The sequence below is a fragment of the Mirounga angustirostris genome, unplaced genomic scaffold, assembly GCF_029215605.1.
Source record: "Mirounga angustirostris isolate CCGP_5_RB_7025 unplaced genomic scaffold, mMirAng1.0.hap1 SCAF_7, whole genome shotgun sequence".
Taxonomy (NCBI): domain Eukaryota; kingdom Metazoa; phylum Chordata; class Mammalia; order Carnivora; family Phocidae; genus Mirounga; species Mirounga angustirostris.
In genome coordinates this window covers 54,017,353-54,042,125 of record NW_026991715.1, presented here as the reverse complement: position 1 = coordinate 54,042,125, position 24,773 = coordinate 54,017,353, and the positions used below count along the sequence as shown (strand labels likewise).

The following is a 24,773-nucleotide window of genomic DNA, read 5'->3' as shown; positions in this document are numbered from 1 at the left end:
TTGACTCAGGTCCTGGTCGCAGGGTTGTGAAATTAAGCTCCACGTGGGGCCCCATGTTCAGCGTGGAGTCTGCTTGAGGATTCTCTCCCTCTGCCCCTCCCCTGACACCCACTCTCTCCCTCTCTAAATAAATAAAATCTTTAAAAAAATATGTATCAGGTGGACTTTATGCCCCCACCATCACACACACACATAAACACACACAAATAAACATTTCATTTTGCTTGGATACTAATCAGCACTGAAGTGAATATGAAACCTCAGTGTTAAGTGCGCAGAGTTCCTGCTGCTTAGAAAAGACGACTGAGGATGTGGGGCATGTTTGGGATGCATTCAGGGAGCTAGGGCCCACCCTCCATGCTTATCTTATCCCCATCCCACCACCAGACAGTTGACCAGATGACCCCTAAATAGCAGGAATGAGAGCCTTCAAGGCAAGGCCTCCTCCATGTTATGCCCTGTTATGATAAAACAGCACACTTGAACAATTCCAAGAAATGCATCAATCATTTGAAGGCTTGGTGCTTACACAAAATAGCTGTAAGTTCTAACTAACAAAAATTAGTGAGGGGGCATCTGGGTGGCTCAGTCAGTTAAGCCTCCCACTCTTGATTTCGGCTCAGGTCATGATCTCAGGGTCATAGAACCGAGCCCTGAATCGGACCTGCTGAGATTCTCTCTCCCTCTGCCCCATCACCACCTCTGCGCTGCTCCCCACCACCCACTCGTGCACGTGTGCGCTCTCTCAAAAAAAAAAAAAAATTAATGCGAAACTTAAGAATCTCTGAGACACAAACAAAGAATCCACTTTAAAAACCTGCAGTGAAGAACCTGCCTTAATAAATTACCTTGTTGTTCACGCAACCCTTAGACTGTGAGTTGTCAGCCCCCAGAATGGCAGCTCCTTAAGGGGCAAGAACCGCATTTTCTCCGAGTCATGTAAATTTTCTAAGGTGCTTGGGGGCACACTACCCTGTGGAGTCCCCAGTACCTTTTGTTTGATGTTGCTGACGAGACCTAAATAATAATCCCTTAAAGTACCCCTGTTAACACGCAGCAAAACTAAAAGCAGCCCCTTGCTGATCTGCCTTTCATCAAGCTGCCAGGGACCTCTCCGTTTTCCATCATTTATCCATGCACAGTATAATGTTACTCATTTCTCAGTTAGATGACTGAGCCCTCCCACTCAAAGACAATCTAAGGCAGAAACTGAAAAAACAAAATTCTGCTGCTTTCAGTCATAAAACCAAAGAAGTACATCACATTTCTTTAAATCTCACTAATGGCAAATGACTAAGAGCCAAACACCTTTATGCCTCAGGCACTCGCAGGCACAGTTTCTGAAGAGTTTTCTTGGAGAGTCGGAAAAATTACAAGAAGGGACCTCAAATTAAGTGGCTCTAAGAAGGGAGACAGAGCATATGTAAGTCGGTATTTCTCAAAGTCAGCATCTTCTAAATGAAGCCAGGCCCTGGGGTGAGACCCTGACCCATGAACACTGAGAGGTTCTGGGCATGCTGCTCCCTGCCTCCAGAGTGTTCAGTGGTAAAAGCCAAACCCAGAGAGGCAGAAGAAATGGCATTTACTTGTTTCCCTTCACGTGCTCTTTGGTCCTTTGCTACTGTGGCCAACACATTGGCTGCCTGCTCTCCTCCCATCACTGAGATGCGAGCGTTTGGCCACAGGTAGAGGAATCTTGGGCTGTGCGGGGAGAAGAGAAAAAATGATGAAGTTAATTCACTGTACAACACAGCAATTTCCACAGGCCTGCGTTTACCTTCTAAATTAGTGGTTCTTCGTTCTAGCTGTGCATTACAAGGGGAAAACCAGGCTTGGAACCCACCCCAGGCTAATCTCCAGAGGTGTGGCCTGAATGGAGTAGGATTTCTAAATTCTCCAGGTGATTGTGATGTCTGTTCTGATCAATTTTATTTTCGCATCTCATCTCAATTTACTGGGCATAAAAACATTCAAAATATCCCCTTATTATCTGTGGTCATGTCCTGTTTTCCATTCCTGATATAAAATAAAGCCTTTCTGCTTTATTTTTTAGTTTTACTAGGAGATTATCAAATTTGTTAACCGTTTTTAAACAAAAACAGCTCTGGCCTTCCCTGATTCTTCTATCTTTATAATGTCCTGTTTTCTATTTTTCTTGTGTTTAATATGCTGTTCTGTGAACTTCCTGAGCTGGCTCATTGATTTTCGGCCTTACTTCTTTTCCAATATATATATATTTACGTCTCCTACACACGTTCCTCAAAGCAAGACTTTAGCTGCATCACTTAAGTTATGATATGTAGTATTTTCATCATCAGCCATTTCAAAATACTTCCTGATTCCCATTGTGGATTTCTTCCAAGTAGCACGTTTAGCCTTACACTTCATTTCGCTCCTCCAGATGATACAAATTATGGTATCACTGACCAAGATCTGCAAATGTCACTCTGTGTTTCAAATAAACCCGTAACGAACTGCCCACTTGTAATTATGCTTGAAGTGTAATTCTTTGTTTCGGAGGAAACCACGACAACCACCTACCTATATGCTCTGCCACACATCCCATAGTTTCCAGCCCCGTAAGATCCCCCAATGATGACAGTTATCTTAGGCACTTCGGCACAGGCCACAGCAGCCACCATCTTGGCACCATCCTTGGCAATTCCTTCAGCTTCATATTCTCTACCGACCATAAATCCTACAAGAAAGGAAAGAAAAAAAGCCTCCGGATGATGGGATTTATGGGCAGAAGTCAATTCCAACATGGTATTTGAAGGACAGCTTACCAACTATATTTTACTACAAGGCCTCTCACTGTAATGAAATATTTGTACATGAACTATATCCCCCCAAAAAGGGTGCTGTAAAAGATAAAATACAATTTTTTAATCATTTCTAAAGTTTTCCTTAGAATGGTTCATCTGGATGCACACAAAGATCTTCAAGCGAGATAAGGGTGCAAGAAACTTATCTTCAAAAAATTCTCTCAGGACAGCGGCTTGGCGATGAAAGAACGTGACCCGGCAGGCTGAGGACAAAGGGCTGTGGCAAGGCGCACTGTGAGGCCTCCGGTACTCACGGACCTGCTTCAATACAGAAACTGCTCCTTCTGGGGGCGCCTGGGTGGCTCAGTTGGTTAAGCAACTGCCTTCGGCTCAGGTCGTGATCCTGGAGTCCCAGGATCGAGTCCCGCACCGGGCTCCCTGCTCAGCAGGGAGTCTGCATCTCCCTCTGACCCTCACCCCTCTCATGTGCTCTCTCTCTCTCTCATTCTCTCTCTCAAATAAATAAAATAAAATCTTAAAATAAAAAAAAAAAGAAATACAAAGTGCAGGGCGCCTGGGTGGCTCAGTTGGTTAAGTGACTGCCTTCGGCTCAGGTCACGATCCTGGAGTCCCGGGATCGAGTCCCGCATCGGGCTCCCTGCTCGGCAGGGGGTCTGCTTCTCCCTCTGACCCTCCTCCCTCTCATGCTCTCTGTCTCTCATTCTCTCTGTCTCAAATAAATAGAAAAAAAAATCTTTAAAAAAAAAAAAAACAACTCGGAAGAAATAAAGATGAATGTTTCATCGATGCTGAGAGCGCCTGCCAGTGACTCAATAGCGAGGTAGAAGAATTTTCCACAATTAGCAGGATTCCTCGACTGCCTCAAGCTCCCAGCTCTGCTGAAACTGCTCAGCAGTCACCCTGGGCCTTCCGGGCCTTCCGGGCGCGTTCCTCCTCCCCTCACAGAACCCAAACTATCTTTGCTTTGCAAGCCCCCAGCCACGGAGTCCTCCGATTCCACTCAGTTTCTCTGAGGCACCTGTACAAGCTGTAGCTACAACAGTACTGACAGGACAGCCCTCCCCTCGCCGGCGCGATGGGCTTCCCTGGGACCCTTGAGCAGGGCCCTCACCACAGGTCGCAGCTCCTCTTTCTGCCTTGTCTGGACTCCTGAAAACACTCCACAGTAGCCGTCTCAAGTAGCAGCCATCTTCAAGCCCTGCTCCCTGAGCCGACACCCCACCGCCTCTCTAGTCCCTATAGATTTTGCCTTGAAAAAGATTATGCCGCCCCACTTGTCTTTCTCCAATCCTTCCCAGCATTAAAAACAACATCTTCGGGCGCCTGGGTGGCTCAGTTGTTGGGCGTCTGCGTTCGGCTCGGGTCATGATCCCAGGGTCCTGGGATCGAGTCCCATATCGGGCTCCCTGCTCTGCGGGAAGTCTGCTTCTCCCTCTCCCACTCCCCCTGCTTGTGTTCCTGCTCTCACTGTGTCTCTCTCCGTCAAATAAATAAATAAAATCTTTAAAAAAAAAAAAAAAACCCAACATCTTCGTGCTCCCTTCCTTCCTCTACTCTCATCTCTGTGGAAGAAATCAGAGTTACTCAAAGACTGTCCCTGAGCCCTCTTCTCTTCCCACGGGGTGTTCTCATCTCTTCCCACAGCTTCAAATAACATCTACCTATTCTGAGGACGCCTACATTCTCACCTGCAGCTAACACATGTCTTCTGTGCTCAAGATTTATTCAACTGCCATCTGCATATATGTTATCTCCATGAGTGTCACACAAGTATCTCAAATGCAAGGTTCCAAAACCAAACTCAACCTCTGCCCTCTGCCCCTAACCCAACTCAATACCAAAGAACAAAAACGTAGGTATATCTTCCAGGAAGAAGGTTTACTTTACTAGTGGTTAAGAAACCATGAACCATTATTAGAAGCAAGGTTCCTGGACTCGTGAAGCCTCAGAATCCTTTTTATTTGCCCTATTACCAGGTTTGCCACATAGGACCCCCTCAGGCTTCGTTCTGGATAGAATGCCTCTCAAAACTCATCTAACAAAGTATCATAAACTTAAGAGCAGCACCAGATAAAGATGTTTTAGCACCAGGACTATTTAAAGTCCTGCTGACCACCATGAGCCAAGCTCCTTTTTCTTGTGAAGACTTGCCTGATTCTAACAACTAATTAAGAGCCCTCCTTCCTTTGACCCTGAGATAACCACAGATCACTTAGAAGATTGGGGGGGGGGGGCGCTTTCAGCTAACCAACATATCTAAGTGCAACATACAATATAAATAATAGAATTCTAGAATTCTAAGAAAAAGAAATCTACAACCAGAAAACCTTACAAATCATTTCATCCACCCTATTAAGATCATTTGTGAAACATGAAATCCAGAGAGGTGATATTGATCACACCATTCTTTGGAATCTAAACTCAAATCCCCAGACTATTGTTCAGGATGTGCATAGACCTTTTATAATATGTCGCTTCAGGCAGAATTAACTACACAAGAAAAGATGAGGCAAAGGGTGAACCACAGAATGTGCATGAAGTCCTTTAAGGAAAACAAAGTGTTAGCTCAGAGACGATGGGACAGACAACGCCCTCAGAGTGAGATCAGAGTGTTCCTGGTAGAGAACACAGCCCTGCTGCTGCTAGAGGGGTAGGTATGCGTGTGGAAGGGGAAAGGGAAGCCGTCTGATGGTGATACGGGTAACTCAGAAACTGCTTTATCCAAATATGGATAAACTTCTCATATATTAGGGTTAAGCCTAAAAGAGACTCTACAAAGAGTATCCAATAGAACTTTCTGCTATGACAGAAGTGTTCTAGGTCTACACTGTCCAATACTGGAGTCATACTGGACAATGAGGCTCTGGAATAATGCAACAAGACTGATTAAGCTATTTTCTTACCGGTAATGTTTTGAAGGAACAGCAGAGGAATATTCCTTTGGCAGCATATCTGGATGAAGTGAGCCCCCTAAGAGCAAAGAAGATAATATTTTTAAAGAGGGGGTTAAGGGGCGCCTGGGTGGCTCAGTCGTTAAGTGTTTACCTTTGGCTTGGGTCATGATCCCAGGGTCCTGGGATCGAGCCCCGCGTCGGGCTCCCCGCTCTGCAGGAAGCTGGCTTCTCCCTCTCCCAACTCCCCCTGCTTGTGTTCCTGCTCTCACTCTCTCTCTCTCTGTCAAATAAATAAAATCTCAAAAAAATAAATAAATAAAATAAAGAGGGGGTTAAGAAATCTGCGTCCCTCATGTATCCTGCAAACACCATACTCGGGTCAGCAGTCAGGAAGAGCGCCCTGTGACTGGCTAGTAACAATACCACCGAGCGCACCCACGGCCAACAGGACGTGTGACTGGGCTGGCACCGCATGCGTTCTGCAGTCGCCCATGTGATCACTGGCACAGAGCTGTAGGGTGACGTCAATCACGAACATTCTGAACAGCAAGTGAAACTCAAGAAACGAAGAGAAGAACTGCTTATCAGCAGGAATTCCTGAGCCTCGCCATAAGAGAATTCCTCAGTTTTCTACTTTAAAAGAAAACAGAATATAAACACTCCCAAGACAAGGATTCTCAAGTCTTAGGCTATGTCCATGTCATCCACAGCATTTATAATTCATGTATCTTATAAGAACTTTTTAAAACATGGGATTTTTTAAATAGTGCTCTAGTTGGGATGCCTGGGTGGTTCACTGGGTTAAGTGTCTGCCTTCCGCTCAGGTCATGATCCCAGGGTCCTGGGATCGAGTCCCACATCCGGCTCCTTGCTCAGCCGGGAGCCTGCTTCTCCCTCTACCTACTGCTCCCCCTGCTTGTGCTCATGCTCTCTCTCTCTCTCTCTCTGACAAATAAATAAATAAAACCTTAAAAAAATAAATAAAAATAAAATAAAAATAGTGCTCTAGATAAAACAGGTTAATGTAAACCTCCATAAAAACTGTTCAAGCACTAACACACACACACACGTTCACATGCACGTACACATAGTGTTCTGCCTACTAAGGCATCTGGTTAAATATTTTAAGCCTTTTAAATATTTCAAAGTTTTTATGTAATAAACTTTCATTCATTACTTGACCTTCAAAGCAAATTATGTTTAAATTAAAACAGAAAATTTTGAAACATGTTTAACACCACTTGCCTTTTTTGCAGATTCAGAAAAGAGAACTCCATTATTTCCAATGATACCTATGGGATATCCAAATATTCTAGCAAATCCTCAAAAGAAAATTGAAAAAAGATTTATGTATTTCAGAGGGCTTTTAATTCACAGCTAACAGACATAGTTATACATTCCTTAATTTCAAATCAAAGTTTAAAATGTAGAGATTTTGTCCAGGGTACAGAACGGCTCGTGTCACAGTGTTTTATTTCTAAGGTATTGGAGTCTGGGTGTTTTGCTTCCCTGAGAGTGCTCTGTGTAAAGCTGTCACTCGTCTGGTTGGTTTGGTTAGATGACGGGGTTAGGGTGTCACCCATTCGTTCGTGTAATGTATGTCCGAGTGCCCACTAGGTACCAGACAGAGGATATTCTGAAATGGAAAGAATCACAGAGCGAGAACCCTTTAAAGGCCCATGTTCAGAGCTCTCCACCGGTTTCAGGTGACTGGCTTGCCTGAAAATGCCTGTGGCGATGACAGGCCCTCAAGGTAAAGGGGATAAACTCAGCAAAAGCAGACTTGCTTTCAAAAGCAGGAACACAGTCAAGCCCGGGGGTCGTGAGTTTCCAGTAACAAATGCAGCTAAGCTCAGAAGATGGAATCTCACCACCACTCCCACTCCCACTGCAGACACCCACTGTCCATACACACAGAAAGGGAGAAGGAAGGGAGAAGGAAAAGGAGGATAACAGTATGTGAGGGAGACACTTGAGGTGACTTCAGGAGGTTTTTGTAAACCTGAAAAACTTGGCTAGAGAAAGCTTCCCAAGAGTGAACTTCAACAAGCCTACTTAAGACTCTGAACAGGTGTCAAAGACTTGGAACCCAAGAGTCAACAAACTGCTTGTTGAAGCGGGTCAAAGAAAGCACGCGACCAAAGTGCCCAGAACCAGGCTCTGTCTTCAAGCTCAAGACACACAGGCCGTGGCGGAGACATCTCTGGTTCTGTGACATAAATAAAGCAGGTACTTGAAAAATTGTTGAAGAAAAATGAATGGATAAGAGAGAATGTCCACCCACGGATACACCAGAACACTGAACCGTTAAAAATTTGTTTTCGTTCTTTACTCTGGCTTTGTCTTGGTTTTCTTGGTCTTTCAGTCCTAAAACCCCGGCCCAAAGCCTATGCTGTCCATCTTAAATGGCACTACCACTTGCGGAGGCAATGCCGAGGGGTAACCTTCCCCAGAGGTCTAGCAATCCACTCAGGAGTTCAGCCTCACCCCACAAAAACAGCGAGGAATCCTGCACATCTCTCAGCAGTGTGGTACTGCCCTGAGGTATAGCGCCCCGTGAGCTATTTAGACTTTCACCCTTAGCCTGGCCTGGGATCTCCAGGCATAGGACCTGCTAAGTAGGGCACATGCCCCACTATATTAGGGACACAGAGGAAGTGTCTTCCCCCAATTCCTTCGGGCCAAACAGGAAAGCAAAATGTCCAAGAAACTGCTAGGGCCTATAGAAGGCAAGTACAGAGGCAGGAGGAAACTCTTCAGAGCTGCCAGAGACACCTGATCCTCAGAAAAATCTGTCCTTCTCCCTCCCCCGCCAATACTTCCTCATCTCACCACTCCCCATGCCCCTCTTCTTCTTCTCACACCCCTTCTCTTTCCCCAATCTTATTTGAATTCCGGTACAGTCAAGAAGAGATAGAGGAACTACATATATCCTTAGTATTCTGGGGACAAAGGTACCACAAGTCTTTCAGCAAGTAAGGGGCAAATTCTTAAAAACAGATGACCAAGACAGTCCATCTATCTTTGGGGAGAGAAGGAGAAACAGCTCTGACCTGTTTCAAACTGCTGCACAAGAGGTTACATCCTGAACTATTTGGTCACAAATCCTAAATATATATCAAACAAAAAGCTCTTAATCACTTAAACACCTCAATACAAAAGCATAAATTCCATTCCCACTATGAACCCTTTTGTTGCTCATAAATCAAACCAGGAGAAAAGTGTTGTGATTTATCCTTAAGCCTCAACGTATATTTGCAATTTGGATTTTTGTAGTGAGTTATATCTTTTTTTACTCTGATATGTTGTCTCCAGGTTACTTACTACATTTTCTAGCTTTCATAAGACCAAATAAAATTCACAGAATTACTTCTGTCATTTGTCCAAGATAGATTATTATGGGTCTAACATCTATGTTTCAAATACTTTTCTTCAAAAGCCTACAAACTCAACATTTCAGATGAATGAATGAACTTTTATAAACAGCCTTATTTTGTTTTTTTCAGATTTGGTTTTCTGTCCTGTAGTCTCAATCTAGTGTTTGCATGATTCAATGTTAGACCTACACAGAGGCTATGAGAAGGTGTAACTTACTTAATGTCCTTCTAGGAAGCTCAACATCATATAAAACCTGCTAGTAGAATTAAAGACTAAAGAACCAAGAAAACAGTGCTGAAATTTTCAAAATTATTACAAATTATCCAGAGAAACAAAAAGAAGTACAAATATTTCTGCTAACTTTGCTTTGATAAGAAGCTTTTTTTTTTTTTAAGAGAAGGGGAGAGAAGTGAGGTGAGGGGCAGATAGAGAGGGAGGGAGAGAATCTTAAGCAGGCTCCATGCCCAGTGCAGAGCCTCACGTGGGGCTCGATCCCACAACCCTGAGATCATGACCTGAGCCAAAATCAAGAGTTGGATGCTGAACCGACTGAGCCACCCAGGTGCCCCAATAAGAAGTTTTTTATACAGTGAAGACCACCAAGTCTTGGACAAGGTCCTATCCAATAGCATCTAGCTGTCATCATCGTAAACTCAGGACCTATGAAGCTATTCAGCTACACATGACCTTCACAAAACAACTCCTTTTGAATACAGACCCACACACTTGTACCACTCTAAATAACAAAGCTCACGCCAAGTACGTCAATACCTTGAGACAAGAGATCACTTATTTTCAAAGCAATAGAAAATGTTCAAGGGTGCCTCACTGGCTCAGTCGGGAGAACATAGGACTCTTGATCTCAGGGTGGTGAGGTCAAGCCCAACATCAGGTGTAGAGATTACTAAAAAATAAAATCTTTAAGGGGCGCCTGGGTGGCTCAGTCGTTAAACGTCTGCCTTCGGCTCAGGTTATGATCCCAGGGTCCTGGGATCAAGCCCTGCATCGGGCTCCCTGCTCAGCGGGAAGCCTGCTTCTCCCTCTCCCACTCCCTCTGCTTGTGTTCCCTCTCTCGCTGTGTCTCTCTCTTTGCCAAATAAATAAATAAAATCTTTAAATAAAATAAAAGAAAATCTTAAAAAAAAAGAGAAAAATGTTCATATTTTTAATTCTTTGCCTTTTTACCTGTAACTAATGTGTCTCCATATAAGGCTTTGAACTCGTTGAATCTGCTTCCATCCACGATTCTAGCAATGACCTAAGAAGAAAAATAACAATGTCCCGGGGAGATTATATTACAAAAGAATGTTTACATTAAAGTTATTCATAAGGAAAACAAGTTCAGTGTTAAGTTGTCACTTTCACAGAATTTCACCCTACAGAGCGAGCCTTCGCAGCAGAATTCCACTTTGTATGCAGGGGGAAGGCCCTGACGTCACTCTGGACCCTGGTTTCATACCACACTGTAAGAGCCACAGCACCATGGTACAGACCAGAAAAGCAGAGAGACTGTGAGGGCTGGAAGCTGGACTCAGAGCTTCAGGAGCTGCTCAAAAGTATTGGCAAAGGGTCAGGGATTCAATCACAAAGCATGATATAGGCTCAGAGTCAGGAGACTTAGCCTCCCAACAAAGGGATCGCACAGGATTTGCGTGTCCTGGATAAAGTCTCAGTTCTCACTTTTGCAAAGTTGGGACAAAGTTGTGAGTATGTGATGAACCCAAAAAAATAATGCTGAGATGAAGACCCAGCTATGTCTCCCAGGTCTACTGCTGAGAAACTAGAGTCATAAGCTGGTTACCTAAAATCCTAAGCCCCAGTTTTTTCATCTGATTAAAAAAAAAAAAAGATAAGGGGAACCCTCTTGCACCACTGATGGGAATGCAAACTGGTGCAGCCACTCTGGAAAACAGTATGGAGCTTCCTCAAAAAGTTAAAAAAAAAATGAACTACCCTACAACCCAGCAATTGCACTACTAGGTATTTACCCCAAGGATACAAAAACACTGATTCAGAGGGATACATGCACCCTGATGTTTATAGCAGCATTATCTACAGTAGCCAAACTATGGAGGGAGCCCAAATGTCCATCGACTGATGAATGGATAAAGATGTGATACACACACACACACACACACACACAGGAATATTACTCAGCCATCAAAAATAATGAAATATTGCCATTTGCCACAACGTGGATGGAGCTAGAGTGTATTATGCTAAGTGAATTGGTCAGAGAAAGACAAATATCACATGACTTCACTTAAATGAGGAATTTAAGAAACAAAACAGATGAACATACGGGGAGGGGAAAAAAAGAGAGGGAAACAAACCATAAGAGACTCTTAACAACAGAGAGAACAAACTGAGGGTTGATGGAGGGAGATGGGTTGGGGGATGGACCAGAGGGGTGATGGGGATTAAGGAGGGCATTTGTGATGAACACTGGGTATTGTAGGGAAGTGATGAAACATTGGATTCTACACCTGAAACTAATATTGCACTGTGTGTTAACTAGCTGGAATTTAAATCAAAACCTAAAAAGTTAAAAAAAAAAAAGAAGATAATACTTAAAAAGTGCTAACTAAAGCACACTGCCTAGCCCTCACTGAAAAGTAGCTATTATTATTAAGACTTCAATAAAGATTCCTTGATTCTGAATCTGATCCCACATATATACATATTTAATCTAAAAGGAGTAATTACTAAATAGTTTATCCTTGGGATTCATCATATACATCGAGACTATTTCAAAGAGTTCCAAACATATTCCAAATTTCTTCAGAAACTATTTTAGATGATACACACCATTCTTCTTTCTAGTCCAAACTTCCTTTTTCCTGTTTACCACATCAAAGCCTTGTTTTGTAACATGCAAAGGCTGAAAAATGAGTGAATGCTTCCCAGTATCATTCTTTCCAAAAATTAAGAGCATAGTTGGAATTATTTTTTATTTTCCTAAAAGGTCCGATAATGTAATGGGAATATAAGTTATCTGTTCTAAATGCTATGTAGCTCCAAAACTGTACCTTCTAAAACACAATCAACACACAACAACCACCATTCTTTCACACAAAAATAAAGCCCCTCAAAGAGCACAGCAAACTAGGGCCACTTAGTATGAAGCTATCTCCTATTTGCTTTACGATGACCACCACCCAGCCACATAAGACATATTAACTCATCTTCACAAAGACTCACACTTCAGGAAGCAGACATATCATTTGGTACTACGGCTATTTCTAGAAGTGGAAAGCGATACTCAGAGAGGTCCAATCCAGTACCACTGACGAGGGAAACAAGGACTACAAGCCAGATTTTCCAATGAACATTCCAGTGCTGTCCCCCAGCTCCATATACTAGTAAGACCTCCATATAAGACTTACTTGCAATTATAGAAAAGCATAATACATGATCATCACAATGATGAACCTGAATCAGCAAAAGGTAGAAAGTCCAGGAAACTATTTAAGAAGGTAAAAGTCTATCTTTATAAAAAGACCTCCATTTAAATGAAATGGAACTATCATGAAGGCATGGATGTGCATCTGCTTCACTCATTTCTGTACCCTTGGTGCCTCAAACAGCATCTTCAGAGAGCAAGCATTCAATAAACACTGTTGAATAGATGAAAAAAAGTGGTTATGTTTAACAGGATGAATTCTTAGCCATCTAGAACACTTGGCTATCCACAACAACTCATTTCTCAAGCATATCAGATTGTTAAGTATCAAATTTTATATGCCTGTAATTAATGAAAAAGGCAAGCTAAAATCCTAATTCTATAACTTATAGTTAACCAAGTCACCTTGCTAAAGTGAAATACCAGTTGGAGTTCCATAAAAATCCAGAATGTTAAGACCCTCTAATATAGGGTATTGCCTCAATAAATAACTGTGCACATCCATAGGTGGGATAGTACATTCATCAATTCATTCAAAAAAATATTTACTGAGGGACACTGGGTTAAGCCTTCGGCTCAGGTCACGATCCCAGAGTCCTGGGATCGAGTCCCGCATTGGGCTCCTTGCTCAGCGGGGAGCCTGCTTCTCCCTCTGCCTGCTGCTCCCCCCGCCTGTGCGTGCGTGCTCTCTCTCTCTGACAAATAAATAAAATCTTTAAAATATATATATATATTTACTGAGTGCCTACCATGTCACCAGGTATTATTATAGCAAATAGGACCTAGTCATGGAAATGGTTTCAAGAAGAACTTATAAATATTGGAGAAATGTTTGTAATTTAAACTGGAGAATTTTAAAAATATACATGTGTATGTTTACATGTACAGACGATCACAGCTACATAAAAATGTATATACATATATATACAAATTACATTAAGCTGAAACACCAAAATATTCACTGCTTTCTCTGGATGGTAGAATTATAAGCAATCTTCTGTTTTTCTGCATTTTCTACAATTTTTCACAATTAGCACACAATAGTTTTATAGTCAAAAGGAAAACTAACAAATATGAAGGCAGAGAAACTGACAGTAAGGTTATTTCTTAATTTAAAAAGTATTCTGTCATATATGGATAGTGAACAAAATAAGACTACATGCTATATGCAAGCACTAAAAATTATCAATCTAGACCAAAGAAGACCATGTCAGCAATCTGTAACCATAGCAACATCTTCGAATGTAATCAACAGTCTAATCTCTGCTAAGGTCATATTGATCTAAAAGGGTATGTTTTTTCCTTTCACAACGTACTGACATTTCCTCCACTTCCCAAAATAAGAGCACTAAAAAGAAATAGATGAAATTTATGAAGTTGCCTACATCATTCCTAACGTCCACAGGAATAGGCAGTCCTATTTATGAACAAAGCAAGCTCCATCATTGTGCAATGAAAACTTTCCAACCATTAAGAGATTTTTATCCCCCTCTCCCTTCTAGTAAGAGATCTTTCCCTTTTATGTCACACCCTACTGAAATCCATAAGAGGCTCTAGGCAGGAAGGTATCTGAACAGATTTCACCTTAAAAATGGATACACTCAACTCTAGGAAACAAACTGAGATTGCTGGATGGGAGGGGGTGGGGGGATGGGGTAACTGGGTGATGGGCATTAAGGAGGGCATGTGATGTAATGAGCACTGAGTATTATATAAGACTGATGAATCACTGACCACTACCTCTGAAACCAATAAATATTAATTAATTGAATTTAAATTTAAAAAATAAACTTTAAAAAATGGATACACATACAACGAGACTGACATCATGGTTTATAGCTCACAGCCCCTCTCTACACACCTCTCGAATATCAAAGTGCCTCTTAAGGTTAGTACCAACTATTCCATACAATTCATCAGCAGGAAATAAAGGATCTTCAGAAGGTTCTACAGTAACCTGCAGAAATATAAAACAACCATATTAACCTATTTAAAGATATCATTCAAGGTCACATAAGCCAAAATGCTTTTGAAGAAAATAAAAGATGTAAGAACATAACCAACTCACATCCAATTTCTTCTGATAATTTAAATTCCTCACAATCATCCTAGTTAGGTGAAGGGCATGATGATCATCCAAAGCGTAGTAGTCGGATACTCCAGACTTTCTACAGAGTAAAGCACACTAAAATAATCAGAACAGGGAAAAGGAAAATAAATATCTTAAACCCTAAAGATCTTCTCTCATCTAAGGATGACATCATTTTTACTTCTAAAATACTTTAATCAATGTCATCCAACTTGATTCTCATAATGTCCCCAGCAGAACAGTATTATCCTTATTTTACAAACAGGAAAAACTGAGGTCTACTTAAGTACCCTGCCCTAGGACCACCAGTAGCTGTATAAGTATCCACATGTTCTATTTCTCAATCTTGACCTTCTTCTACTGGACCAGACAGCCTTGCTGATGAGGACTTCTATTTAATGCTCATCCCATGCACCTCAAACAAAACTGTATATGATAAAGTTCAACAACCGCAGATGTAATCCATAACAACGAAGTGTCTGTAACTCATTGAGCTCCTAATGAAGATGCCAACTATTGCAGGGAGACTGCTGAGGCCTCAACCTTACAAAGTCACACCTTAAGAGTAAGCATGACGACTCTGTCCCTCAGATCAATGGGAAAAATTAGTATTGATAAAACAGATAAGGGCCACAGAAGTTCCTGTTCAATCTCAAGTTCAATGTGAATGAAGCATGGGCTTCCTCTGTTTATTAGCTTTGTTCTGATTAGATGGCTTTTTATCTCATATGTAGATATACTCATTCTAGAATATAGTATTTAAAAAAAACTGTGCCTGGGTGGTGCAGCTGGTTGAGCCTTGGACTCTTGGTTTCAGCTCAGGTCGTGATCGTGGGATTGAGCCCCGCAATGGGCTCCACGCTCAGCAGAGAGCCTGTTTAGGACTCTCTCTCCCTCTGCCCCTTCCCCCTTTGTGCACGCATGCACATGCATGCTCACTCTCTCTCTCTCTAAAATCAATCAATCAATCAATCAATCAATAACTGTAGGGGTGCTTGGGGCACCTGGGTGGCTCAGTTGGTTAAGCAACTGCCTTCAGCTCAGGTCATGATCCTGGAGTCCCTGGATTGAGTCCCGCATCAGGCTCCCTGCTCGGCGGGGAGTCTGCTTCTCCCTCTGACCCTCCTCCCTCTCATGCTCTCTGTCTCTCATTCTCTCTCTCTCTCAAATAAATAAATAAAATCTTTAAAAAAATAAAATAAAATAAAAATTAAAAAAATAACTGTAGGGGTGCTTGACTGGCTCAGTTGGTGGAGCGTGGAACTCTTGATCTCAGGGTTGTAAGTTCGAGCCCTACGATGGGTGTAAAGATTGCTTAAAAATAAAAATTTTAAAAAAATAAATAAATAAAATAACTATAAAGACAGACAAAAATATGTACCTGAAGAAAAGAGAATTTTGGTTCATTTTATGAGTAAGGGCTAATCTGCTGCAATCTAAATTGTGATGTCTTGTCTAGGGAAAATGCCAAACCCTTAGCAGGTATTTCTTAGAACTGGGTTCTCAGGGTGGTTTCAGGGCACTCTCCACCTCTGGATTGGCTATTTCTAAATGAGAATAGAGACCGTATTTACTCCTTGCTATAGCCCCGCAACACTTCGCAAATGGTAGACCCTTCAGTTTTTTTTAACTTAATATGACATTTTATAACTAACCATATCTTTGAAATGCTTCATACATCATACCAGCTATAACTGCTGACTTCCAGCTACACTGCAGTAATTCAGAAAGCAAAAAGAAGCAGAAGGAACTACTTCCAAATCAGTAAATATTTAAAATAAAATGCTTTCTTTTTTTTGTTTTAAAGATTTTATTTATTTATTTGACAGAGAGAGGCACAGCCAGAGAGGGAACACAAGCAGGGGGAGTGGGAGAGGGAGAAGCAGGCTTCCCGCCAAGCAGGGAGCCTGATGTGGGGCTTGATCCCAGGACCCTGAGATCATGACCTGAGCCGAAGGCAGATGCTTAACAACTGAGCCACCCAGGCGCCCCTAAAATGCTTTCTTTTAAAAACTGCCTAATATTTACCAAAACAGCAGGAAAGGGAAACCTTTGATGAGACACTGTATTATAGAAGACTTTGTGTCAAAGTAATTCCTCAGGATGGCTAATCAGAGAGGTTTAAGATATGTATTTACAAAGACCGAAGAAACCCAAAGCAATTTGTGACTAGTAAATTTTATCACACTGTTCAAAAAAAAGCCATCACCACCTAATCACTGTCCCATGATTTTAAACAGATTATTATGAATAATCATAACTAGTAGTAATAGGGCACTTACCAGGTACCAGACACTGTGGTATGAGGTGGGAACTATTCTTATCTTCACTTTACACGTGAAGACAAGAAGCTCAATGAAGTTAACTAGTTTGTCCAGTCACAAGGGTGGTAAGTAAGGCAAACAGAAGATGAATTCTAGAACCTACACCCCTAACTTGGTATATATTGCCTACAGCTTTTATGGGCACCAGATAACTTTTTTTAAAGAGTCAAAAATTTTTTAATTAATGCTCCTCAAATACTATCTTCATCTCCTTGTTAATCATCCACAAACAGTGGCAGCCTACTTTGTCCTGTACCCCACTCACCTTATTCTACCTGCGGCCGCCTCTCTCCAGGCTGACACACCCACGCCAGTCTCCCTGCCACTGTAGTGCGATCAGAGAGGAACGCAGCGTGGCCACTCACACGCTTGTGCTCACCGTAAATAAACAAGTGTTCTGTTCCACACACACAGAAACTCAGGCTCGTGCTAAGCTTTTCTCCGCCAACCTCAACACCACTCCCTTAACCACTCCTCCCTTCGCCTCTAGTTGGAAATCGGAAGCATGCTAGCATATTCATTTTGTAATTGTTTTTAGTTCTTTTCATTTCTCTTTTTACATGAGATTATTAATCCCTGAGGGCAGGAACCAGGCCTGAAATTGTTCCGTGTTACTCACAACACTTAGCGCCATCAATCTACCCACAGTAAGCACTCAGTTGAGAAAAGGAATGAAGGGAAAACTGGGGCAAATGTGGGTCCCCCACATAAGTTTTCTAAAGGCGCAGCAGTGTTTGACAGGAAAGTAGAAATGTTACACCTGTCTCTCCTTTCCCACCTACTAGACTGCTCCCATAGCCACCTGCCCCCCTGGGTGTGAGGCCTGGCAGCACAAAGAGAGGTTTATGCACCTGCCAGGCCACAGAGCTCAGTGAGTAGATCGACTTGCCATCTATGCCTGGCTTCCTTGGGTATGGTCCAGGGCCCTCCTCTTTATCTACACTCACCTCGAGTTGAGCTAGCTCATCTATTCCCATCGTTTTAAATTCTAGTTCTATGCTGATGACTCCCCAACACTGATCTGGGCTGCAGACTCTTTACCAATTAACTGCCTACTCAGCCAGCGTGCCTACTTGGATGTCTCAAGCACCTCTAACTTATCGGGTCCAAAAGGAACACCCAATCCCCCTGCCCTGTCCCCAGATCTCCTCCTCCTCCCATCTTCCCAGTCTCAGGAAGTCATACCTTTTCCACTCATCATCTTTGTCACCTCACTTTCCTAAACCCCTTGGATGAAATCCAAAAGCAAGTCCTTCAAACCTGTCTCTACAGCAGAGCTTGAACCTGGTCAGTCCCCCTACCTGCACTACCACCAGAACCATCTAAGCCACCAGCATCTCTCACCTGCTGTTCCTGATAAAACCCCCTGACTGGACAGACTTAGGCCAACCCCCTAAATGTTCTGTTTAGCAGCCAGAGTGACTTTTTCCAATGAAATATTTGATAACAGCATCTCTCTCCTTAAAACTCTTCAATGGTTTCCTAATTGCTCTTAAAAGAAAAAAAAAAGTCCACTCTTTAATGACCAGTTATGATAAACAACAACAATAAAAATAATGGCAGTTAATATTTACAGGTACTTAATTAAAGCAGGTAGTGTTTCAAGCAATTTACACGTATCATCTCATTTCATTCTCACAAAACTCTAGGAGGTAGGCGGTCTGCTTACCCCTGAACTCTAACCTGAAATGACTGGACCAGTGACGTGATGGAGCCAGCTCAGGACTGACTCACAGAGCCAAGTGTGTACACCTCTTCCTGATTCCACACTCCCTGGTCCTGTTGGGACCCTGTCATCAGCCTCAGTGGGATACTTTACACCAGAAGCATTGGCAGATGCCACAAAGCCGGACTTTTCCCCTCCCCAGAGAACCAGCTGCTCTTGAGAATTGAGCTAAGCTCCTCCATAGTCTGGCTGCCTCTGCATCTACTTTGTGTGGCTGAGTGGACTGCAGGAACCTGAAACCGCCTCCAGCCCACTTGGGCAAGTGCAGGCGCCAGAGAGCAGCCACAGACTCACAAGCACTTCCTAAGTCCCGATGGGACTTCCCCAACAAGCCCTGTGATCAAACAGTCTCCTCTGCCTCCCAGCTCCTTCCTGTATGCCTCGCGTGCACTAGACCCACGTGCATAAGACCCAGTGTGGAACTGAACGAAACGCCAATCTTTTGGTTTGAATTGACTAAACTAGCCTTAGCCTAGGAACCCCCAAGTGCTCCAATCATGGACCCTCAGAAAAAAATGTGCTCAGGCTCTGCCTCTGTCTGCACTCTGCCTTGAGCTCCCAGCGTGGCCCCTCGAGGCATGCCGTGTACTTACTCCATGTTCTGTGAGTAATGAACTTGTCCATTTCAATTTCTCCTGTGGTCTGTTGTTGAACCACAGCTCGCCATCCAGCACTCTGCGCTCCACTTAACAAATATTAATTTAACAATGTCATGGGGCGCCTGGATGGCTCAGTCAGTAAAACATCTGACTTCTTGATTTCAGCTCAGGTCATGATCTCAGGGTTGTGAGATCGAGCCCTGAGTCAGGCTCCATGCTGAGCGTGCAGCCTGCTTGGGATTCTCTCTCTCTCCCTCTGCCCCTCCCCACTCGTGCGCTCTCTCTCTAAAAATAAAATCTTAAAAAAAAAAAAAACCCACAAAGTCATAACACCTGCACACCAGTGGGTTGGATCAACCTTCTATATGCTCTCCCTATACTTCTTTACAGGCCTTACCACACATACACATTAAATCATTTTTTGGTAATAACTTATCACCCATCTCCCTGACTAGAATGTTATGCTCCGTGAGGTCAAAGACAATGTCTATCTCATAATCTTCAATACCTATAACAGTGTCTGCCACCTAACAGGTGCTGGACGGATGTTTGTTAAAGAAATGAGAAACCTGTTCTCCAGTCTATCTAGGCAATAACGAACAAGCTGACGTTCTAGCTTAGGAATGCAACCCTACAGTTCAAAGAACTGAACCCTGAAACAGCAGCTCAAGAAGAGATCAACTGTGGTTGGATCTGGCAAGTTTAACTCTTAGAAAAAATAATTAAATTTTCTCTTCAACAGACAGACAACAATGAATCCTGGAAAGCAACAAGTGCTTCTGTCTCACCTGCAATGCAGATCAGCACCGCCAAGATCCTCGGCCAACACTTCCTCTCCAGTGGCGGCTTTCACCTACAGCAAGGAGGAAAGTCGGTGGTGAGTTCTGCCCATCAGAGAAATAAAAATGCTTACCTAACATGCATGTCTTCTAACCTGACTATGCCTACCACTCTTTCTTCCACACAGCTAAAGATTTTTGGTTTTTTTCTTTCTTTTTTTTGTAAAGATTTTATTTATTTATTTGAGAGAGAGAGAGAGAATGAGAGACAGAGAGCATGAGAGGGAGGAGGGTCAGAGGGAGAAGCAGACTCCCCGCTGAGAAGGGAGCCCGATATGGGACTCGATCCCTGGACTCCAGGATCATGACCTGAGCCGAAGGCAGTCGCTTAACCAACTGAGCCACCCAGGCGCCCCTCTTTTTTTTTTTTTTTTTTTCATTTTTTAAGTAGACCTCACACCCAGCATGGAGCCCAGTGCAGGGCTCGATCAAGACCCTGAGATCAAGACCTGAGCTGAGATCAAGAGTCGGACACTTAACCAACTGAGACACCCAATCGCCCCAAGATTGTTTTCTTATTCCACCCATCCAGCAAACCTAGAAAAAACTGTCTCTGGTCTACAGATGAAAAATCTGAACCCAGAGCCACTAAGGAATTTCCCCACAGCCCCTGAGCAAGTGATGGAACCTGAGTTGAATTGAGGTATTTCTGGTCTGCAAGCCCGCTCTCCTTCTCCTCCTACCTTCTGCACAGTAAAGCATTTGTGTCTGTGTATATGCTGTTCCCACTGCCTGGGCTCCCTGCTCTCTGTCACCCACCTGGGGAATCCCTCCTGATCCTTTAGGCCCCATCTGCTCTATGTGGTTTTCCCTGACCTGCGCAGCCCCTTTCATCATTAATGACACTCCAGAGCAATACTAGAACAACACCTGCTCATCTGTGGTCCAAGAATACTCCTTGTACACCTCCAACAGGGCACCTGCCAGACTGCGCATGTCAGTGATCTGCAGGTGTCTGTCTCTCTTGTCTCTATACTGGGAGGGCTTGATGACAGCAACTGTGATGTATTCATCTTTGAATGCTCAGTAAATTTAATGAATTAATGCCTTTTGTGGCCTATCCTGAAAAACTGCAGTAACTATCACAAACTCTTAAAAGTGCAATACCTTCAAGAGGCCAAAAAAAATCTCTAAGATTACCCACATCTAAGATTCAGCCAAATATGACCAAAAAGAAAGAAACCTCAAGTAATAAATTAAGAATGACTTAACTATTGCCTGAGAAATTCTAATAAGAAAACAGAAAAATCATTTAGTGCCAAATGTCAAATTGACCCCATAGGAATTGCTTACTGATTCCTACTGCTTTGGGTTGACTGATTTCTTTTTCTTCAAATAGGAAAAACTGTTATTAGAGCAATGAACATTTATCTAAATTGCAGCATAGAAAGGACTTATTATTCACTACATCAAAAGTTGTCTTAAACAAAATATTACTGCACAGAGAAAAGTAATTAAAATTTTCACGTCCAATTTTTCCACCCACAGAACTAAGTTCTCTTCTTCCCAAAATATTCAGTGTAAAATAGCATTCAGCCCAGACAATAACTAATTATAAGAGGTGTCTGGATATTTAAAGTTGTAAAAAGGAATAAACAACCGATATACTCTGTTTATTTCCAGGGATCTGACTAATACCAACTGATAAAATAAGGATTCATCACTGGTTAATATTTAGTGAACACCCACAACATGGCTGATACTTTGACAGGTGCAAGGATGATAAAAATTAAAAACAGCTCATTCTACTAAATATCAAGTTCAGAAGACAGAAGAACAAAAAGCTCCTTCAAAAACTTGTCTTACTATTAGGCATTTTTCCAACCACTTTAAGCCACTGAAAGCTGTAGCAACTCAACCGCACATTATGCATGGAATCTTTTTTCAATTTTCAGTAAAACAAGGGTCAAAATTTAGAACCCTCAAGCAGATGAGACTGCTGCTGCTTCCTTTTTTTTTTTTTAAGCTGTAAAGATGGTCTTTCAGTGGTAGACAACAGAGCAGAGTTCAGTTCTCTAACAGGACTGCCGACTTCAGCTGCTAAATTGCTCCTAGCTGAGGTACAAGGTAAATCCGCCCCAATGACTGGACATTTTGCAACTGCACCCTTCAGACAAGCTCTTCTCTTGGAAACAGCTAGTGTTATGTCAGTATTATGATCCTGCCTACAGTCCCAAAAAGGTGTTTTCAAATTTTAGTCCTATCTTCACTCATTCTTTAAGGAATAACACCTACAAACTACTGAAAGTTTGGGGCGCCTGGGTGGCTCAGTTGGTTGGGCGACTGCCTTTGGCTCAGGTCATGATCCTGGAGTCCCGGGATCGAGTCCCGCATCGGGCTCCCTGCTCGGCAGGGAGTCTGCTTCTCCCTCTGACCCTCACCCCTCTCATGCTCTCTGTCTCTCATTCTCTCTCTCTCAAATAAATAAATAAAAAATCTTAAAAAAAAAAAAAAACTACTGAAAGTTTGTACCCTTCACTTGACAAAGGTAAATTCTAAATGAATTCTCCTCTCATTTACCAATGATAAGTATCGCTTATAGCTAGAAATAAGTGTCAAAGAATAATTGACAACACAGGCCTTTTGAATAATGCCTTCAGATTTTCATGGCATTTAAAATGGCGGCTCTTCAGGCTTACCTGATCTTCAATAACATTTATTAAAAATAAACACAATCATTTGCAAAATACACATATTTCACATCAAAGCAAGAATAAGCTCTTTTTAACGTACTCTTTTTAATAAATTCGTGTTATTATTCCAAACCCAAAGATGATTTTTTTGACAGACTTTTGAAGCAATAACCTTACTTTTTGAGATAGAATTCACTACCATAAAATTCACATTTAAAGAATATAATTCAGTGTTTTTCAGTATATTCACACAGTTGTGGAACCATCAACACCACCTAATTCCAGAAGTTTCATCACTCCCAAAAGGAAGCCCATACTCATTACAGTCACTCCCCATTCTACCTTCCTCTTGGTCCTGGGCAACCACTAATCTCCTTGCTGCCTCTAGGAATTTGTTTATTCTAAATATTTCACAGAGGCAGAATTATGCAGTATTTTTCCTTTTGTGTCAAATTTTTCCTTTTGTGGCATAATGTTTTCAAGTTCCATCCATGTTGTAGCATGTGTCAGAACTTCATTCTTTTTCATGGCTGAATCATATTCCATTGGATGTATATTATAGTTTTATAGTATTGTTGACATTCTCCTTACCTAGATAATATTCTTAGATTTCACTTAAATACGGGGATATTTTGTTGTAAGATGTAGTCATTACCTGTGGCTTCCCCTACGCTCTCTTTATCCCTCTGGAGCCTGGGCCCAGATTGTGACACACGCATAGCAGAGTGAAGGCTGCACTACTGAACATCACTGGAATAGAGCCGAGCAAAGAGGAGATGGGAAGAGCCTGCATTACATAATCCACTCCTCAGTCCTGCAACACAGGCAGCTCACCAGTGAGGGTGCACAAGGTCCCACTCTCAGAAGGGCCCTGTGCTTGGAGTTTGATGCTCAGTGGTTACCCTACTGAAATTCTCATTTTATCTCTGAATATGTGTTCTGTAAATGAAGTCTGATGGGACAATGTGTGTTGGGGTTCAGAGCCTCAGCTCTTAGCTGGTCTGCCTCCCACCATCTTTCTGGAAAGGGTTCTTGGCTCCCTGCTTCCCTGCTAACTGGTACATAGGCCCTGGGCTCTGCCCTATCTGCTCCTCCCCACTCCTGCCTAGGGACTACAACACCTGTCCCCACTAGGGACCTGGCATGGGCAAAGGAAAGATCAGGGCTCAGGCATGCACCCCCTGGTGTCTCAGGGTGGAGCACAGCAGCACCATCACTATGCTGGGCTTGCGGTGCTGAGGTGTATTCTCCAGCAGATGACACAGTGAAGGTGGGGGGGGAGGGGCTAAAGGATTGCTTTTCGCCCCTCACCCATCCAGATACCAAGCACATCCTGGCATGGAGGCTGCATACCCCTGGGGGGTCATAGGTCCACCAGGAGTTGAACAGTGGGCCCACTGGAAGCACAGATGCCTGAGAAGGAGAGTATTCTATGCTTGAAGGAACATGCCCTTAAATATTTAGCAAATAAAAAACACCAAGACAGTTTAAGGTACCACAGAAGGAAAAGGTTTTATATTTTAGTACCTTTAACAGTACTTGTTCCTCCTTTTTGAACAAGGGGTCTCATATCTTCAGTTTGCACTGGGGCCTGCAATTATGTAGCTAGCCCTACTAGTGATTCGTAACGATGCTAGGATTAGAAATTTAGAGCACCTCTCATAAATATTCTAACTTGTTCCTTTTTTTTTTTTAACTTAACCTTTTTGAAAAGGTAATGTTTTCACGAGACAAAGTCAAAGGTCTCAAAATGTTTATGTTCAGCACACACATACACACACATACAAAAGTCAAAGGTCTCTCTCTTGCCCTGTTTCATCTCCTCTGCATTAAAACTATGTTTGCTGTACCTTTTCCAGAGTTTCTTTATGCATATACAAGCTTACAAATGTATATGGGGCGCCTGGGTGGCTCAGTTGGTTAAACGACTGCCTTCGGCTCAGGTCATGATCCTGGAGTCCCGGGATCGAGTCCCGCATCGGGCTCCCTGCTCGGCAGGGAGTCTGCTTCTCCCTCTCCCACTCCCCGTTTGTGTTCCCTCTCTCTCTGTGTCTTTCTCTGTCAAATAAATAAATAAAATCTTAAAAAAAAAAAAAATGTAT

General features: G+C 42.6%; 1 protein-coding gene across 3 annotated transcripts in view; it reads right to left on the bottom strand.

The window, feature by feature from the left end:
- Nucleotides 1-24,773, bottom strand: part of MCCC2 (methylcrotonyl-CoA carboxylase subunit 2) — a 72,971-nt gene that overhangs the window by 7,850 nt on the left and 40,348 nt on the right. For all 3 annotated transcript variants that reach the window (XM_064596217.1, XM_045896246.3, XM_064596218.1), the window contains exons 8-15: nt 19,988-20,052; nt 14,530-14,629; nt 14,323-14,418; nt 10,244-10,316; nt 6,926-7,002; nt 5,690-5,756; nt 2,542-2,698; nt 1,587-1,701 (exon numbers count right to left, since the gene is read on the bottom strand). In XM_064596217.1, coding sequence (XP_064452287.1) covers nt 1,587-1,701; nt 2,542-2,698; nt 5,690-5,756; nt 6,926-7,002; nt 10,244-10,316; nt 14,323-14,418; nt 14,530-14,629; nt 19,988-20,052 — 750 coding nt within the window. The remainder of the gene's footprint in view (nt 1-1,586; nt 1,702-2,541; nt 2,699-5,689; nt 5,757-6,925; nt 7,003-10,243; nt 10,317-14,322; nt 14,419-14,529; nt 14,630-19,987; nt 20,053-24,773) is intronic.